Raw genomic sequence first — 20,876 nt, 5'->3', positions numbered from 1 at the left:
TGGGCCAACAAGGGGAAAATGAGAGGGAAAGTTTCTGTTTCTGGTGACGTGATGAAGTCACTTTTGGCGTGACATAGAAGTGCCATCACTATGTAGGTTTGACCATAGAGAGTGGGGCGAATGTTAGGACATTGCTCCTACATGGTGATGACAAAGATCATCATCAGACGTGATGCCAACAGGATGCATCAGGATGTTACCAGAGTGCCCCCCCCAAAGCCTCTGAGTTTCCTGCCCGAGCAAGGCTAGAAATGTTGAATTTTCTGGAAATTTTAAAGCCATTGGGGGGGGGGGCATTTTTTTCTGGTAAAAAATAAACCAAAATTTGGGGAAAAGTTGAAATATATTCCGTACTTACTTACCTATTGAAACTAAACTCATTTTGCTGCATTAACAACATAAAAAACATTTCACTCATTCCGAAAGGAATAAATACACATACAGGCAATGTTTCCTCTAAGCTGGGAGGTCTTGTGAGCTAAATTTCTACTTTGTGAGCTACTGGCATTAAAATTCTGAGCAAGCGATTTGGCTGCTGCATGAATTAGTTTGCTTTGGAGCCCTCCTTCCTGAGCGAAGACAAAAATCTGTGAGCTGCAGGCTAAAAAACTGTGAGCTAGCTCAGACTAACTCGGCTTAGAGGGAACACTGCATACAGGTATACTTCATAGGAATACCCCCTCCCCAGTGCTCCCCCAAATTTCTGTTGGAAAAATTGGGGGGGGGTGGAGTCTTTAGAATTTCATGCTGTACATATTGAATGAGTAGAACTTTCTTTTAAGGGCATTTCACTAATTTCAAAGAAACAAACTATTCATAGGATCCCTCCCTCGGGTTCTGCAAAAATTCCCAATTTTCCATTAGAATAATTGAATGAAGACATGGACGGGGGTGGGAGAAAACCTTTTTTTACTGCAGTGATTTTTCTCTCCCCCCCCCCCCAGCATTTATATCTCTAGACATGGCTATTAGAAGTCTGTTTGCCTGGTGAACATGCTTAACGCAAAGTTCTCAGTATGCTTGATGAACCACAGGTGCTAGGGAAGGCCAGATGTGATCTCTAACTCCTCGTGTCCTATGTTTGCATTATTGGACCAGATATTGTAGTGCCAACTCTACTGTTTTCTCCATACCATGGTGATAAAGCAATCAGCACATTGTCCATAGAGTAAGTAGTTAATGAGGGAGCCTTCACCTGTATGGTCCTAGATAAGGATGAGAATTGCAGGACAGTTATGTTTCTTTGTTCTCTATTACATTTAGAGATCTCAATTTGCCTTCTTATAGAAGAACCTTTTTTGAGACAGTGTTTTAAGTAATTCTTTTCCATTGGAGAAAATACTAATGTACAAAAATATTTATATGCTGCCTTTCCTATTGATCACGTCTGCTCAAGATGGCTAAAAAAATTAAAATGGGCCCATAGGCGACAATGGCGAGATAGAAAGAGAGAGATTATGCAACTTTCTCCTAAGATAGTGTTCACCTTGAAAGAATGGCTTTATATTTCTCATAAAAAGAAGACAGTATGGTGGCACTCCACCATGGTGTAGGTTTATAACACTGGAGCCACCGCTTTAAAAGGGAGGATTTGTGCTTTGATCATTCAGACAGCTTGAACAAATGACTCAAAGAGAAGACCTGTCTGAAGTTACATGACAGACAAACACACTGCAGCAGCAGCGGAGGAGGGGAAGAAGATAGGGAATAGCAGTGCTGGAGATGGACAGCTGAGTGAGAAGAATTCTCCTTGCCCTCCCTACACATCCAGTGGTGCTCTGTACAGTTTCACCAATTAGAAACTGATGGGAAAGTTTAGGCAGAGCAGATGAGGCTGGAGATGGGTGAGAAGGAGCCTCCTCACCCACCTCCATAGCCACCACCTGAGCTGCTCCCTCTAAACTTTCCAGTTGGCTTCTAAACAATGAGACTGCAGGGAGTGGTGCTGGAGGCATTGGGGGGTATGAGACTTGTCACCCCACCCCTTCAGTGCCTTTAGTACAGTCTCACGGGTTAGAAGCCAACGGGAAAGTTTAGGGAGGGCAAGTCAAACAACAGTTGTGGAGGCAGGCAGGTGGGTGAGGAGGCTCCTTCTCACCTGCCTGCCTTCATAGCCACCTTAGCTGTGCTCCCTAACCTTTCCCATCAGCTTCTAACCAGTGATGTATAGGGTTTACGACACAATCCACATTTTGTGTGTCTGAATAATCCTCAAGGGCAGCCTCTGAGAAGGCTTCTATTAAAGTAGCTATGTAGATACAGAGAAACCGATCTACATGCAGCTGCAGAACTCAGGAAGGGAAATAATTTCTGTACTCCTTGCACTTGATTGAATACATTGTTTACCACTGTATTGTTAGCAGACAGGACCCTCCTCTCGCTGAGGGCCAGTTTATAGACAGAAAAACCCATAAACAGACTTCCTAGTCTCTGGATGGATGGATGGATGGATGGATATCCACTTGTGTCTCCCAAGGTATGTCTCCCCACCTTGGACTAACCTCATCAATACCCAGCCTCACTTCCCTTCACCCATTTACCCTAATTTAGCAACACTTTATTCACAAATCGCTGCAAAAATCCTCATGACATTGTAGAGAAACATTAACACCTATAATTCACCTCAGATAAACCCATCAAGTTTTCCCCAAATCATTGTCCAACTCTAAACAAGCCATCAAGTCATTGTTTTGGGGAGAAACACATCAGACTGCCCCAGGGAACATTCCCCCCTATAATTGCAAGCACACTGCTCCATAGCAGTGTGTGTGTGTTCTTGACATCAAAGCTCACACCCCCATTTGTGTGTGGGCCTCCTCCTTTGCTCTGTGAAACACTGGTCATTTTGCTGCCGCCTCCATGGACCGCAGTCTTAGAGACTGGTAACTGTCACCTTCCCCACAATCACTTTCTCCCCTCTCCTCCCTGATTTCCTCTTAGCTACCTTGTGTGCTTTCTGTTTGTTTGTGTGTGTGTGTTTTGACATTTTATTCCTATCTCAATAAAACCTTTTCCAGTTGAACATCTGACTGGTTCGTTTTGAGAATTCTCTAAGGGCTAGATCCCCATAAACATTGGTGGAGAATCCGTTACCCCCTCTCTCTTTGTCTCCTTTAAAGCTAATTCCCCCAATTAATTAGGAGACTGCCTCTTTGAGTAACAGTACTTACCAGCTCTCTAACAAAAGTGCAGGAAACAGTTACACATGTGAGTTCTTTATAGAGATAGTCAACTTCATCCCTACCTACCTAAAGGGGGTAAGACGATCCTTCTCAAGTTTGTGCCTTGCCAAATAGTATCATTCCCTCTTGCTTGATTAAGTTTTAGCTTGTTTCTCTTCAGGTACTTGACTGTAGCCTCCAGACCAGGGGTGGCCAAACTGTGGTTCATGAGCCACATGCGGCTCTTTCATACATATTGTGTGGCTCCCGGCAGGGCAGCTGGGGAAGCTAAATATCATTAGCAAACAAATATCATTGGACAAATAAATATCATTATCAATACCTGCTTTTACTGCTTTTGTTATTCTTTCTGGCAGTCTCATTTGATGGTAATAAAAAGCAAATTTGCATATTTCCCAGTAAAAATGTGTAATATTTGTTTATGTCCTGCGGCTCTCAAACGTCTGACATTTATTCTGTGTGGCACTTAAGCAAGTTTGGCCACCCCTGCTCCAGACAGAAGCCCAGCATGTGCCTGTAACACAAAGAAATACAGACATGTGTCAGCATACCAATGACATGCAACTTTAAAGCTTCAGACATCATTCATGTTTGACATACAAATTAAACAAAATGGGTGAAAGGATCAAGCACTCTGGAATAGCACAGGATAGTTTTCTGCATAAAATTTGTTTGTGCTGTGCTGGAGAAAATAATAAGATGGATGGAAGCCAATAAACTAAAGTTCAATCCATATAAGACTGAAGCGTTCCTTGTCAGTGACAAAACTGCTCAAGGATGAAGGACTCTGCCTGTCCTGAGGTGGTTCCAGTCCTCTGGAAGGAGCAGGCTTGTAGCTCGGGGATGCTGCTGGATCCTGGCCTGTATTTGGAGGCTTATATTTGCTCCTTGTCATGTAGCATGGTGATCCATGCTTTGATTGCATCCAGAATAGGTTACTGTAATGGCCGTTACATGTCTTTGAAACCAGTTTAATTGATCCACAATGCAGCACCCAGGGTTACAGGGAACTTATCCCCCCTGTGCCAAAATATCTCAATTGTCTGCATAGATCATTTTCAGGCACAGATCAAAGTTCTGGTTCTTACCTATAAGACCTGGTTCTTGAAGGACTACCTCGTCTCATACTGTCCAGCTAAGGTTGCCTGTTCTGGTTTGGGAAATTCCTGGAGATTTGAGGGTGGTGCCTAGGGAGGGGAAAGAGCTCAGTAGCAATATGATGACATAGAGTCCTTCCAAAACTGCCATCCAGTTCCTTGGAAATGGGTTTTTTCCCCATGTATCTGGCCTTCACGCTAATAATCTGAAAGGCAAGGAGGAGATACAAGTTACAACGTACAATGTAATGAAATGAATGTTACACAAAATACAGTGAAGCTCACTGAAGTAATTCCAATTGAACAGTCACATTAACTAGAGCTATCCACCCAAGGCTAGCCAGTCCAAACAGAGCCAACACATGATTGCATGTACAGTGTCCCCATGGAGAGGAAACAAGAGCCCAGAGAAGATAGAAGGTATTGCAGGGTGTCAGGGCACACATCAGGCTGGCTGGACAGAAAGGAGAAGATAGAGAAAATAGGCTAGGTGCAAAAGGGATGTGTAACTTGAGGCTTGCCGAGATTAGAAGGTTTGTTGGCCAGAGGGGCTGAGATTGAGAGGATAGAAAAACAGCTGTTTTATGCATTGTTTTTATTTGTTCATTTACCCTTTGTTCTTATGTCCCTGCAACTTGTTGAGTCTGAGGGAAATAAATAAATACAACTCACTTAACTGTATTATGTTGTATTTCCGGACAGAATCACTTGCCAAATGTTGAGGAGAGTTATCAGCATTGGTCTGTAATCTCGTAAGAGAATCCATGTGGTGAGATGAAGCAGAGTAAAGCATTTATAGAGTCAGTTGCTAGATTTAAGCCCTTATTGGGGGGAAAAAGAAAGCAGGCTCACCCAATTGATTATTTATTTGGGTACACATGCTGATCAACCCTATTAACAACAATACCAGTTTAAGAGCAAGAAAATGCCTCCTTAACCCAATTCTCAAGTCTCAGGAGAAGTGTATCAGTTCCTTAACTAGCAAATCTTTAAAAGGCTAGATTACAAATTTTCTACCCAAGTGTTTGATTTACTGTGTTTAAAAAAGAGTTCTCTGGGGCTTTGTCAGCAGAAAACTCTGCCTCACAGCATTACTTAAGCATTCAAATGGAAGTAATTATGTTTTCATGGTTTCAAAATTAGCTAAGCAAAATTTATCACAAGGGAGATTCATTTTATTATGTCAACAGATTTTTGTGGGTTAGGTAAAAGTACATGTTAAGACATTCATCCCATCTCTCTGTCTCAAGAAGAAACTTGCATTTCCCTTTTAAAAAACACAAAAACACAACGTGTATTCTATGCATTTTCTGCCCGCAAAGTTCTTAAAATTTTTGTGTATGTGTTTTGGGAACTGAGGAACAAACTGTCATTCATTTGGCTGAATCACTGTTTTTGATTTTTGGCATTTGGATTTGAGTGACAGCTTTCTTCATTTTACTAAGATTCTTCCTTTATAATGGTAGCCATGCTGTCTGTACCTCTTCTCCCCTGTGATTTTCTGGCTTTTGAGAACAGTGAATGCTGTGAAGATAATGTAAAAATAGACCAATGGTCCATCTAGTTCAGGATCCTCTTTTATACAACAGCCAACCAGTTGCCCTAGATGGAGGGTCAAAAGACAAGCCACAAATGTCAAGACCTTCCCCTGTTGCTGCCTCCTAGCAGTGGTACTTAGAGGTGTGATGTGAGATAACAACAGCTCATCTATAACCTAAAAGTAGGATTGTGACATGATACTGGATACTGGACACATGTTGAAAATGACCATCACCAAAATATACATGACAAGTGGGAACCCGCGAGAAACCCATGGGAATATTCCATCACTAATTCTATGTTTGAGACTATGTCCCAGAAGAGGACTTGAAGCATAGTGAATGCTTGTCACGTACCATATAGCCGCCACTTCTGTTTCCCACCTTGGCTTCTAAGTACATCTGTTGAACACTCACCTTTGTCTCTCTCCTTAGTCACTAGCTCTTTGCCTCCTTGTTTGTTGCTGAATTGTAAATGCCTAGTAGTCTGAGACCTGCCTATTTTCATTTTTACATGTAAATGACTGTCATTTACATACTCATATCACTGTATACATAATAAAAAATAATGATTTGCATGTAATACTGGAGGTCATCTTTTTCCTCTGCTACTCAATGAATCTGATTCCCTTGACTTTATGTGCTCTGAACTTTGGAATTCTGAAGATGTTGGTATTTGGAAAGTGAGCTGCTCTGCCTACACACCTCCCCCCATTCTCAGTGCCAGTCATTGGCACTCTACCTGCTTGCCTTCCTTCCATCCTCAATTCCCCCCCCCCTTGTTGGAGCTCTGCCCTCTTGTTCCCCCCCATCAGTTTGCTGCCTCCCCACTGTCAGTGCAGTGCTTGCTTGGCTCTGGTTCCCCCCATCATCAGTCCCCCCCGTCAGCTTGCGGCTTACCTGCCCACTCCCTCTCCCCCCCATTCTCACCACTGAGCAGCTGAGGAAAGAGGAAGAAGCCTTGAAGGCAGGGCATGATGAGCAGGGGGCAATTTCCATGATAGGTACAGGTCCCCTTCTGATGGCACGGTAGGCTGTCATTCCTCTTTCCTGCCACACTGCCATTTATCCTGCCCCCACCATCGCTGCACCTGCGTTGCCTGTGCTTGCGAGGTGGAGAGCTATGGCAGGTGCTACCTACTGCAGTGGCGCTGGTAGGAAGGGGCAGAATTTGAGGGCTCTTCTCCCAGCCAGGTAATGTGATGGCCTTGGCTCTCCCTTGCTGGTGCTCCTCCCTCCTCACTTCACTTGCCAGCTATTGCCTGCCTGAAGAGCCCCCCTCCCCCTGCTCCAGCAGAGAAGTGTTGTGTATGCATGTGCAGATAACAGTCCTCTGTTTTAAGGGAATTTAACCCCCCCCCCCATGTATTCTTTAAAAGTTGTCAGATTATTCTGCAAACCTAGAGGGTCACCCAAGTTTGCAGAACAGCTTGTTTGGGGTAAGTATGCCCCCTATCTGCAGAAATAAGTATCCACCCATAGGGGACTCTTGGGAATTAAATATATGGATATGGGAAGTTTAATAGCAACAGTCTACATTAGCTTGAGGGTCAAATCACATGAGCAGGATTGCTTTTAACTCACCCCCCCCACACACACTATATTAGGGCTGCTTCACATTTCAGACAGTGGTGGTGTCTACAGCCACTTCAGTGGTTTTCCTGACATTTAACACAGAGCAGAAGAGACGGGTGCACCTTCCCAAATGCTTGAAGATCTGTGCTGTTGGGTGGGATGGGTGCTGGTTGGCCAGACCTTCCTGGCACACAATCCCTCAGCATTTAGGGATGAGAACCTGCACTTTCCAATTGGTGTTTATTGTGTGATACCAGCAACAAGACCATCACAAGGTATGCAGCTCCTGTGAAGTTTAGTGATCAAAATGTTTCACATGCATTATCAACATAATCATTACATCAGCCTGGTAAAGTAGGACTGTATAGTTATCCCCGTACTCTAGATAAAGGAAAGGTATAAAGTGAAACCTAATGATTATGGTTATCAATGTGAGTACCAATGAAATGACAAATGATGGGCAAGAACAACAAACAGGCAAAACTGCAGGAAGTATGATAGATCAGGACAGGGGCTAGCCAGAGTGTACATATTGAGCCAGCTAAGAAATCCTCATCTGGCATTATCTATTTTCATTCTGCAGGCATCTGCTTCTGGTTATCCCCTTTACATGAGCTCTTTTGTCATGAACCCAGTCATTTTCAACCTGCACTATTACTTGTAACGGCAACAGTTGGTTTTGAAGGGCTGGTAAGAGCTCCTTGCACATGTGAACAGCATGAGAGAGATTATGGACAGTGTTTGACAGAGGAACATGTTATTTTTGAAAAGCAGGCAGAATTTGATATAGTGATGTTATCAATTTTCACCTGAATTATAAAAATACATTCAAATTGTGAAGATTTGATGACTTCAGTAAAAGTTCCAGTTAGGAGCATTAAGCATTTTAGCCATGCAGCCCAGTTGTGTTTAATGAGGATCAAGTCCCATTGTGTTTTTTAGAATGTCACTCTGCTATGCACATGTAAAATACTTTACCTGAAACCACTATCAGTGTTATAAATATTTAAAAAAACTTAAAAAAACCTGGGCCTACTGAGTTTCTAAAAACTCTTGCCTGGCGCCAGGAAAGGTGTTGGCAGGTGCCATGGTGCCCATGGGGTGCCATGCAGAGGACCCCGGCCTATCAAAAGCAGTAATAAAACTTAATTATAAAATACCAGACAAATAAATATATGGCCAGTCTTTTCTCAATTTATTTCCTGGACTGAATGCATGAATACTGGACTGTCCAGTTCAAAACGAGAGACTCCTGGCAATCCTTACTCCAAAGCCAATGTTTTAGAAGGATCCCCACATAAGAATAGACAATATTGTCTAGATAAGACTCGAGGGCGTTTAATTGATCAAAATGGAATTTGCTTCCAAAAAAGTGCATCTAAGATTATGATGTTAATCTTTTCCTAAATTGTTTGACATACCAAACCTTTGAATGTGAATGGAATTTGTAATATTCATTCTTGTGAGTAGGTTTTTTGATTCCCATTACCAGCTGTGTTTTCTGCACGGAAATCCTGCACATATATTTTCCACCTGTAAGTTTGTACCCAAACATGATCAAATGTCCAGCCGAACTGAAATAGAATAAGTAACATCTCAAGTACTGAATGCCTTTGATTGTATAGCATTTATAGTCTTCATCTGTTTTAAATAGTAAATTAGCTGTTTCTATGTGAATGATGACAGCTATAAAACTAGGCCACCTACAGACAAGGTAGGTCTGCTCAGGGTACTCTGTAGGTATGCAGAAAAAGCTGGCATTGTAAATTAACCCCTCAACATTGGAGAAAGCTCTTTTAAAAACAGCCTTTTGAGGACTAAATGTATGTCAGAGAGGATGGAGTGTTGAGAAGCAGCTGTTGTGAGGCCTGGTCTACATAATACAGCTTACCATGTTCCTGGCAGGTAACAGAGACACAGGGATTGTATTACTCTAGTGCTGAGAGATCTGCACTAGCTGCCTATTTGTTTCCAGGCACAGTTCAGTGTACTGATTCTGAACTTTAAGCCCCTAAACAGCTTGGGGTCACGGTACCTAAAGGACCACCTCCAACCATGTTGTCCAGCCCACTGTTTAAGATCTGCCTCACAAGCCTTGCTCTCTGTGCCCCTGACTTCAGAAGTGAGGAAGGTGGCAACCAGGGACAGAGCTTTTCAGTAGTGTCACTTTGCTTATGGAAGGCTCTTCCCCTTGAGGCTCACCTGCTGGGTATTTTACTTTCTTCTATGTCCCAGGCCAAAACATTTCTGTTCACCCAGGCTTTTAATTAATCTTTTAACACTGTTTTATAATGTTCTTATAGTCTGAAAGCTGTTATTTTGAACTGCTCAGTTATCTGTTTCCTTGCTGTAGCTAGGTTTTTAAATTCTGGATTTTATTTAATAACTTGTAGTGTTTTATAGTGTAGTTTGTAGTGTAGTTTCTTTTCTTTTTTTACTTTGTAAGCCTTCTTGGGCAGATTCCCTGGGCAGGCAGCATGAAAAAATTCTAAATAAGATAAACATGCTATGTGGCATGAATACTTGACTGGTAGTATTTCATAGTGACATTCTTCAAAATCCATGGATTTTGAAGAATGTCACTATGAAATACTACCAGTGAGTTTGTTAAATGTATTAATCTTGTATTTCGACGCTATTCACTTTGACAAAGTTGTACACGAAACAAGATGATATGCATAATCCGTTGGTGTTGATGGTGTTTGAATTGCATCCAGTAAACTGAATATTGGAAAAAGACATTTCTAGTCTTTGGAGACTTTTGTGGCATAATATATCATGGTTGTTTGTTTCCTTTTCCACTCACCTGGAGTTTAGCAACAGTAGTTCTGCTGGTGGAAATGGCTGCTTTGGAGGGTGGAGTCCATGGCATTATACATATCCAAGGTCCCTTCCCTCCTCAAACCCTGGAGAGAATGACTCCATCTCTCAAATCTCCAGGAATTTTCCAACCTGGAGTTGGCAATCCTATCTCCTTCCCATCCAACAGCCAACCTACCTTTATCTGCCATTCTGTCTTCAACTTTCTGTTGCCTCCCTCTCTGCAGCCTCTACCTAAGAAAACGATGGTCTTTCTCTACAGTGGAGACCAAGGCAACTTACATTATTCTCCTCTCCTCCTTTTTATCCACACAACAACCCTGTGAGGTAGGTTAAGGCTGTGACTGGTCCAAAATCATCCAGTCAGCTTCCACAGCAAGGAAGAGATCTAAACCTGGGCCTCACAAACCCTACTCTGAAGCCCTAACTGCTACATTACACTGGCTTTCATAGGGCAGCTGCTGTTGAACAGTAGCAAGCAGTCAGGCCTAGGAAAGTAAAAAAAAAGTCAGGTGGTATCAAGTCACCCAGAGGATGCTGCTAGGCCTAGGCTGGTTGGCCTTCTGGTAGGACCTGGCATTCTCCCAGAATTGCAACTGAACTCCGGATGTAGAATGACTGCTTTGGAGGTTGTGGAGTCTATGGCATAATATCTGGCTGAGACCTCTCTGCCCCCAAATCCTGCCCTTCTCAGACTCCACCACAGAATCTCCAGAAATTTCCCGTCTTGGAGCTGGCAACCCTAGCCAAGCCTGGCCCTGGTAAGTCCTCCTTCAAAGGTCAAAATAGGCCTGGAAACAGCCCTGTTCTCTCCCCCTGCCTTTTACTGGGAGAACAAACCTTGGAAGCTGTGGTTGCCTAGCAACAGCCACTGAAGGAATCTACTGCTTAAAGCTACAGAAACCCCTTTTATCATTTTTGAATTTTTCAAATTCTTGAATGTATTTTTTTTTTCAGGTTTCACATTTTCCTGCAAACCTGGGGGCCTTTTCAGGTTTGTAGAAAGATCTGTCTTGCCCATTCACAGCTCCGGTCACCAGATTTAAGTATCCAAAGTGTACTATGTAGACTAGATCTTAGTTAAAGAAAAATGAAACAGTAGGGAGAGAAAGTAGCCTGCTTAATCCATGAAGAGTACAGAGCATTTTAGAGGGCAAGGTTTTGTGGTATGGGCAATTCTAGATTCAAATTGTCTTGGCTCCATACGATTCCTGACTTAATAAAACAGGAGTTCAAACTTAATGAGAGCTGTGGCATTGGTAAAGGAGCACTTTCTTCTGTTGTTCTGCTGTAGTTCAGTAGAAATAAGGGATTAGATACTCTTGCATCAGCATCACTGCACTGGTCAGATTTTGAATTTCCACCTCCTCAATCCCCCTGGGTACATTAAAGTAAAAGTGAAATATTGGAAGGTCAGTTACTAATCTCCACAGACCGATATATAATTTGGTTTGCAGACTGGTACTCCTAAACTTGATACTAGGGGTGTGCAGGTTTTTTTATCGGCATCTTTTTATTTGGACCTGATTTTTTTTTGGTATTTCTGAGAAATACCAATACCAATGTAGTATTCCGTTCTGGGATTTTTTGGAAATCTTGATATCCCCCCCCCGATAGACGAGAGAAGAAAAATGCTATAATTTTTTTTAAAGTCAGCTTGATCCTGGGGCTGGCTTGGCTTCTGCAGCCTGGTTTAAACTGGGCTGCAGAAGAAGTTAGGTCCAGGATCTGTGTGCCACAGATTCTGGCTGGGATGGTTTCTCATGCAGCACAGTTTAAATTGGGATGTAGGAGAAGCCAGCCCAAAGCTGAGCTGGTGGGAACAGTCTGCTCCCCTGGCACAGCTGATCCTTGGGCTGTCTTTTGCAGTCCCTTTAAACTTTAAAATTTAATTAGAAGCCTGATAAACAGCTGAGAGGCAGGCGCAATCTGCTCCTGCCTCTCTCATGTTTTTGGATCTACCAGTAATTCCTGAATATATCCAGGATTTTCTCAGAATTCTCCCCCCTCCCCCAGTTTTCCCGAGAAAACCTGGATACATTTGGGATGCCAAAATATACCCGGAAAATACCAATAAGGTATTTTTTGGATATATTTTTGGTTTGGGTAGATCTGAATGCACACCCCTACTTGACACTAATGATATATCCTGTGACAAATTGTGTTAGTCTTTTCTATTGATATTAATTGTTAATGTGCCTCTACAGTAGGGATGCCAGCCTCCAGGTGGGGCCTGGGGATCCCCCAGAGTTACAGCTCATCTCCAGGCTACAGAGATCAGTTCCCCTGGAGAAAATGGATGCTCTGGAGGGTAGACAGTATGGCATGGTACCCCACGGAGGTCCCTGTCCTCCCCAGGCTTCAACTCTCAGTCACCAAGAATTTCCTAACTTGGATCTGGCAACCATAACCCCCCCCCCCCCATCCCCTGCTGGTGGCCGGAGGGATTTGGCATCCCTGCTCTATAGTGATTCATGGGATTGGATCATTAATTGAAAACAATTAAAGCTGTAGCCATGCAGTGACATACATGTAACTCACTGAAATCAGTGCCTTTGAAGCTGACTATAAATTTAGAGTTTCCTGAGAGTGGCAATTTTAATTTATCATACATAGATTTAAGGCGGAAATGTCTCTCGTCTTAGTTGTGTTTGTGTACACATACAACACTTAGTAGTTCAAACCAGTAGCCTAGTAATGGTCCTGGCATTGAAGTAATAAGATTAGAATAGGTCAGGCTTTCAAGTGCTTTAATGGAGAGAAAACAGCATGAAGGGCAAAATCTGTTTCATTCCAGAGCTAAAGCACACATTGGCTTTCATATTGTCATGACTACAGTACTTCTGTGTCTAGTCCCTTCACACAATTCTTGACATCAAGCATTAGAACTGACCTGCATCTCAGCTCAAGTTTTGGGTAATTAAGCTCACAGGCATCCATCTTCTTCTGTAGACAGAGAGAAAAGATTTGCCAGTTGAATGCTCTGCTGACATGATAAGGACAATTAGATCCTGCCCAGTTGTAGAATCTGCCACTCTGGTCATTTTAATGATGTATACCAGTTCCTAGTGGGGAAGAATAAAGTCCAAGAAAAGAGACAGTAAAATATGCCAGTTCGTGTAGAATTAAGCATGTATTTCAAGGGAACTGGAAGAGTCCCTAAGAGGTTGAGTTCCTGTTTTTTTAAGCAAATCGACATTGGCATTTTGTGCCCCATAATTCTGCCCCATGCTCCACCTGTCTACAGAAAAACCAGTCCACGGTTGACTGTGCAGTCCCAGCACAATTAGATGTAGCCTCCAGAATTTGTATTTCCCTTATTAATTCATTGCAAACCTGTTAGACTGTCTAACCAAGTTGCCAGTTATCTAGTCAACATAATGTCACTTCTTACCACTTCCTAATTGTACACCTAAAACAGCCCCCTTCTCTCAATCCAGTTAGAATCTCAACCTGTTTACCTAAAATATATACTCCTACTTTAATCTGTTGGAAGCACAAGGTCTCTTCCTGATGCCATACTAAGACTTGGAGGCATGCAGAATAGCAAGAGTGTTGGAGAAGTATGAGGGCTTCCTTTTACGTTTGTTCTGAGCCTCAGAGACACAGAGAAAACACAATATTTCTTGTTGCTTTCTAATTGTCACCAAGATTCAGCTTGAAAGGGACAAACATGCCTGTGCAGCCTCTCTATACCTGAGACATCAGTAGCTCAGCAAGATCCTTTTCCTCCCTCTTGGGGAGCAGTCTTGTGACAAGCATAGAATTTGGCTACAAAACAGAATCAACGTTTATGATACCGTTTGAGTTTTCTCTGCTGAGATCATTCCCTATATTAAGTGCCTGGCTCACAACCTCATTGCTTGATTTTTCTGGTGTTTGTTGTTGTTCAGTCGCACAGTCAAGTCCGACTCTTCGCGACCCCATGGACCAGATCACGCCAGGCGTTTACTGCATCCTAAGAAAGTTGCAAGCATTTCTACATCATCCCTACCATGACAAAACTGGTCAGCCTTCCTTAGGCAAAAGTTAGATTTTAAAAAATCTATGTAATTTCACTGTAAGAGGCCTGTATTGGAGGGGGGGGGAGAGAAAGTACTCTGAAGCACTGTGCCCTAAGAAAACTATATATATTATAAGTGCTCCATAATGGCCTGACTTGCATAAAGATTTTAACTGCATAAAATGAGATTCCCAACCTGTTAATCAACTAGTGCTATTTGGCACTGGCACATACTTTTCCTTTTACCAGGATTAATGGATCGCAGAGCCATTGTTCCCTGTAACATACCTTTGTACAAATCAAGACCTGCTTTTCAAAAAAGTCTCAGCATGAATCATTTTTATTTTCTAGTGCCTCCCAAATGCTCCCCCCAATCTTTAAAAGCAAGAACCCACATAGAAGATCCACTGTCATCACAGGCTTAAAAACAAAAACAAAGGGTTGCTCTGATTGTTTTGGGAGAGTGCCTGACTTGACTGCAAAGTGCACTCTGTTCTGAGCACCTGTGTGTTTGCCCTACTCCTTCCCATTGTTTCATATAACAAAAGGCCACTGAAGTACATGCTAAGATGTGCGTTTTGGCCAGTGAGGTAGTGATTCAGATAGTTATGTGTTTTTTTTCCCAAGCAATGCAGTTGAAAGTAATTTTCTTTTTCAAAGACAAACTCTGCCTCTGATCTACTTGCTTTCATTGAGAAATGTGCATGCCAGGTTTGCCAACTTAGGGAGAGGGGAAATGCTGGAGATTTTAGAGATGGAACCTGGGGAGGGAAGAAAGTTCAGTGGAACATAATCCCATACAGCCTACCCTTCATAGCATCCGTTTTCTTTAGGGGAACTGTCCTCTGTAGATCCATTGTAATTCTGGCCCTTTCTGTGATAGCTTACTGCAGTTTACTGCAAAGAATCCAGGCAGTCAAGCTGTTAAGATTTGCTTCAGATTTTTTTTGTCTGCCATCTGCATATTATTTTATTTTTCGATGGATTCATTCTGTAGCTACAACAGAAAGGTGCAGTTTTTCTTAATTGGTGTGAGAACATGACTTCTGACATCTGGGGGCGGTCCAATTGCCACCAACTTGGACAAATGCGTGAGCAAGGGATGGGGCACACTGCCCCCTCCCCTTCTCTCCTCCCCACTCTCCCACCCTCTTTGGCTAGCTGCCACTGAGCTACTCCGGGTTGCGTACAGATTGGCTTTGGGGAAGGGGGGAAAAGATCCCTCCCTAGGGTCCAGTGTGCAAAGGGGGGGGGTGTATGTCAAACACCCCTCCCCACAAGCTAGAAGGATAAAAATAACAGAGGACCTCCCTGGGTGGCTCCTCTACCTCCCCCCCAAGTTGCGTGCAGATTGGCTTTGGGGAAGGGGAAAAAGATCCCTAGGGTCCTATGTGCAAAAGGGTGGAGAAGCCCAGCCTTTTGTTTCTCTCTCTGCCGCCAGCCAAGAGGAAGCAGAATGAGAGAAATCCAACCTGGGGGAGATGTGACAAAAGAAAGAAGGGGTGGAAACAGCCAGAGACATGGGCAGTGTCGCACAGTCCAAGGTAAGGTTTCTGCTTAGCATTACCTCCAACTCGGAAGTGGATCAGTCTTTAAGTCCACTGCAGAAGCACTCTTGGATGCCCCACGGTAACACTGTACTGACTCCAAAGTCACCACTGAATGGCCATTAAAATATGTAGAAATTGCAAAAAGACTCAGTGCACACAGAAAATGAAAGTGTGATGCAATGCAGAGAGTGATTGACAGCTCCAGAAGAACAGCGGGGAAACAAACAGGTGCAAAAAAAGCCCTCTGAGAGATCTCCAGGCCCCACCTGATAAAGAGGGAAGACTACAAAATTCTCAGTTGTGCAGAGATGCATCCCACATACAGTTGTTTGCATGATCTCTGTATACCTTTAATTAAATGTATGTAGTATGAGGACAGAGCCTGCCATGGTGATCCTGCTTGCCCCCATTAACATTCATATTCCCCAAAATGTTATGTGAGAAGATTTAGTGTTTATGACCATATATTTCCTTGTATGCTTTTTGTCTTAGCTGGAATGTTCAGAAGGTAACTTATGGGGTAGAATGGGTTCTCCTATTAGTAGAATTCAGTGAATGGCAAGTATAATGTGATTTAAAGTCTCTTCAAAACTCAGATTGAGACAAAGTAAATACAAAGGATGAGACAAAGGATGCCAGGTTAGCTACAACCAGGGCAAGGGCTTTCTTGGTGGTGGCTCAGCTCTGGTGGAACAAGCTCCTAGAGGAGATCAGGGCCCTGCGGGATCTTATGCAGTTCTGCTGGGCCTGCAAGATGGAGCTGTTCTGCCAGGCATTCAATTAGGAGCCGCCCCGGGGGAGAATGCCCTGCTCCTTGAAATCTTAAAGTAGCCTGAGCCACCCATGCAACATCAAATCGGGATAGACCATTAGGATGGCATGGAAGTTGAGCGCCATCTCAGACGTAATGTTAAATTGATATCTGTTATTGGAAATTGGATTATAATCATTAGCACCTTTTAATATTGTTATTGTTATGGTTTTAGCATTGTGATTTTATGCATTGCAGTTTTTATGTTGTTGTAGGCCACCCTGAGCCGCCCGTGGCTGGGAGGGCGGGATATAAATATAATAAATAAATATAAAATGGCTCCTAGAAAGGTCCTTTACTATCTCCCCATGAACATTCATTAACTCAATTGCCATGCTGGCTTTTTTGAAAAATGTCTATTCAGGAGTCTTGAATCGCTGATTTCTGTAAGTGTCCTCAACTGTCTGCAGTCTCTTCTAACAACTGGGGGAACACATTTTGCCCCTTTTTTACCCCCTTAGGATACCCCCTCCTTTTTAAATTTTTTTTTACAAAAATGCTTCTCATTTATGTTACATTTAAAAAGTGGGACATAAGTACATATTCAAAACACCATCCGAGCAATCAGATATTAAGCAAGTTCATATAAACCAATTTTTCAGAACCCACATTGTGAGAAGTTAAATAACCTAATAAAGGAAACCAGTTTTCTACAAATTTGGGGTATATTTCCATTGTGGGTGGGAGTGTAGCTAAGCTGGGCTAGCAGCACTGCTAAGGTGATCCTGCTGAGCAAACCTCCCCGGTGGCTGTAGGAGGGGGGGGGCTTTAAGCACCCTGTGACTGCTGCTGCATCTGACAGACAACTGCCTGTTAAGTGTAGGAGGCGGGGGGAGTGTGTTGGAAGCCATCAGAGAGGCTGGGCCAGCAACATCGCTAAGGTGATCCTGTTGGGGTGGCGTCCCTGATGGATTAAAGTACCCTGGCCCTTCTCCTACACCTGACAGACACCACCCTGTCTGATGTTGGGAGTGGGATTGTATTTAAAGGTATCGAGGAGGCTGGGCCAGCAGCAGGGCTAAGGCAACCCTGCTGAGAAAATCTCCCCAGCGGCTGTAAGCATCCCACCTCCTCTCCTACACCTGAAAGGCAGCTGCCTGTCCAGTGTAGGAGGGGGAGGGGAGGAGTATTAGAAGCCACTATGGAGACTAAGCCGGCAGGATCACTAAGGCGTTACTGCTGGGGCAGGCTCCCTCGTGGCTTTAATCACCCTGCAACTGCTGCTGCACCTGACAGACAACTGCCTGTTAGGTGTAGGAGGTGGGGGGAGTGTGTTGGAGGCCATCAGAGAGACTGGGCCAGCAGCATTACTGCACCTCACCGGTGGTTGTTGGCCATTCCTGATTTCCTTAACTGTCATGAGCTCTCTGCAGTCTCCTGTAACTGTTGGTGTTTTTTTTTAACCTCAGAACACTGAGCTCTGCAGCTGACCAATCAGAGAGTAGGGGGTGCAAGGAGGCAGCAGCCTGGCAGCCACATAGGAATCAATGGGGGGAGCACATTTTTACCCCTTTTGACTCCCTTAGGGGTTGAATTTCTAAAAATCCCTTCTTAGTGAGCAGCTACATCATGATAGGAGCACTATCCCCAAATTTGGTGTTTCTAGGTCCAGCGGTTGGACCTGGGCGTTGATTTTACAGTGAGGGGACTTTCTTTTATATGTATAGATAGATGACAGTAGATAAACTTCTGTTTTCCAGAATGTTTTTAATGGCTTAAGTGATTCTGTTTGTTTAATTTTACAAATAAAATCATAAAAAATAGCACTAATTGGCTTGTTTCCAGAGAACTATGAGTGGAATTCATCAGGGCTTGGGAAACCTGGGGATCAGTATAATATGTGGCTTGGGGATAAAAAGGAAATTGTCTTCCACTGGAAGTGTCCTAAGTCTCACTCAAGGATTCAGACCATTGATTGTAAGCATATTTAGTTCTTGCAATGCAAAAAAATCTATAAATAACTTTATGAAAAGATTGCATTTCTAGGGTTGGTGTATATGTCTTTCTTGAGTCTGCGCTGTAGAAGCTGCTTTGAAAGTTAATCAGGAGATTTTTCCATCACTCAAAAATTTCTAATTAAAATATACTCAGATCAAGAGCAGTGCTTTTGGCCCACTGCTCGAGTTTAGGAAGATCTGCATTTTGGGGATCCTTTTTTTTTGCAGTTTGTGCACCTTATGAACAACACTGGCTTTTGTCTACTTATCCATGCACAGAAGACACATTGGATTTCCCCATGTTCCTTCAGCTGTGGAAAGATAATCCACAGAGTTGTGGGCCCCCCATAAAGGAATACCTGTACTGGTTGGCAGGTAGAAGTGAGGCGGGAAGGAGAATAAAACAGCTGTGTTTCTCCAACTTTTTGAATCTAGTTAGCTCCTCTAAACATGCATTGCTGGGATTTTTCCAACAAAGTGGCAAATTTCTGTTTTGGAAAGATAAATGCAAACAGATCCTTGCAAACAGCATCCTGCTACTCAGTCCAAAAGTTTCCTCCCTTCCCCTCACACTTGACAGCCTTGCTAACTTGTATGACAGTAGGGCCCTTTTGGCTGCTACCTCTCGCTAAAGCTTTCAGAGTTTCTGTTCAGGTTCTGAGAGAAAGATAAACATAGAGTGTCTGTGCTTATCATAGAAACTGAATGTTCTCGTAGCCCCAGCAAATTTACACCTTTTAGACTTCTTCAGAAGTTTCTGTGCTGTTTGTTAGTGTTAGCCTCCAGGTAGGACCTGAAGTTCTGTTGGAATTACAACTGATGTCCAAATGACAGAGATCCATTCCCTTGGAGAAAATGGCAGCCTCGGAGGGCAGAATTTACAGCACTTTCTACCACCTACAAACCAAGAGGCAGTACAAGTAGAGTTGCTATCCTCCAGGTGGGGCCTGGAGATCTCCCAGAGTTACAACTGGTTTCCAGGCTACAAAGATCAGTCTCCCTTGGAGAAAATGGCAGCTTCAGAAGGCATCCTCTATGGCATCACATCCCTGCTGAACTTCCTCCCCTTCCCAAAATCCCCCCTCCCCAGAATTGCTCCCAAATCTCTAGTTGTCCAAGCCAGCATTGGTAACCTTTCTATCTGTGAAGATATTGGTGTGCTGATACACTTGTGTGTGAGAGAAAGACAAGGGTAAGTGCACTGGGAGCAAACTGAGCCCCTGTGGCACTAACTGTACTTCGGGGCTTACCTTGATCCCTTACTGAGAGAACTAGCCTGTTCTCCGAACTAAATGACATGACATAAGACTGTTTGGCATACATGCTGGAAGGTACCAATCCGTGACCAAGGCCTTACAATCCAGTTTATGCTCAGCTTTGTTCATTACTAGGAAATGTTTATTCTTCTACTGTTGCAGTTGTTTGCATATAATTCATGTTTAGTGATAGTATTTATTTGTTCAAGGGATAGAAGGGTATATCAGCATACTTTTGGTATTCCTTGTGAGACACTTTTTAAGCTCTTGCTTAACAGAAACAGCGAAAGAAGATACAAGAAAATTAATCTTACACTTTCAGTTTTACTGTCAAGGTGGTGTTCAGCTGAATTGCTGAGGCTGAAGATGTGGGGTTCATGTCACCAGAGCAATATCATGTAACACTGATAAATTGTTGCAAAGCAATAAAAAGTCTTTTGGCATGTTAAAGACTAGCAGATTTATTGTGACATAAGCTGTTGTGGACTAGAGCCCATCTCTCTATCTTCATAATGAAATATGGGGTACATCCTCAAGACAGGAACATGAAATTCTGAAATATTATTGGTGTTCTTTATCTGGAAAAATCTGGGCCATTTGAACATAATAGCATCCCCCCCCCAAACAAACAGGAAAAAAAATCCGTATATAATGGCTCAAAGAGGAGAGCACATGAAAAATAGAATAGCATTAATTAAGAGCTGATTTTTGCATAAATAGAAAACTGTAGACATTTTGAAATCCAATAATGAAATCTAGCCAAAAGTTCAGCTTTTATGGGGAAAAATGTCGTGTTGTATCTGCACACTGCACTGATGGGAATTCTGTTTCAGTGAGTGTTGTAAACATTTTTTCTTCCCTCTTGACAGGTAATATTTGAGGCTGAAGTCTCAGATGGGAGAAATGGCTACATTGCCATTGATGACATCCAGGTTCTGAGTTACCCTTGCGGTGAGTACTGATTAAGAGTCACATTTTTCCCTGTCTTTTCAGGACTGGCTCGATATTGTCTGACTGCTGTTTTCATCATCTGACCAGTGATGTCTCCCCTCCCCTTTCTGTGGGTTTTTACATTGTGTTGGAAAAGATAAATGGTGGTGTTCAAGT

At 43.0% G+C, this 20,876-nt stretch overlaps 1 protein-coding gene across 1 annotated transcript in view; it reads left to right on the top strand.

The window, feature by feature from the left end:
- PTPRK (protein tyrosine phosphatase, receptor type K) overlaps positions 1-20,876 on the top strand; it is a 492,629-nt gene that overhangs the window by 155,362 nt on the left and 316,391 nt on the right. The window contains 1 exon segment of the mRNA XM_015416770.1: positions 20,639-20,720. Within this exon segment, the coding sequence (XP_015272256.1) occupies positions 20,639-20,720 (82 nt within the window).

Source organism: Gekko japonicus, unplaced genomic scaffold (assembly GCF_001447785.1).
Source record: "Gekko japonicus isolate JY-2015 unplaced genomic scaffold, Gekko_japonicus_V1.1 scaffold92, whole genome shotgun sequence".
NCBI lineage: Eukaryota > Metazoa > Chordata > Lepidosauria > Squamata > Gekkonidae > Gekko > Gekko japonicus.
The sequence above is the reverse complement of the archived record's forward strand: the minus strand, read 5'-3'. Positions and strand labels throughout refer to the sequence as shown.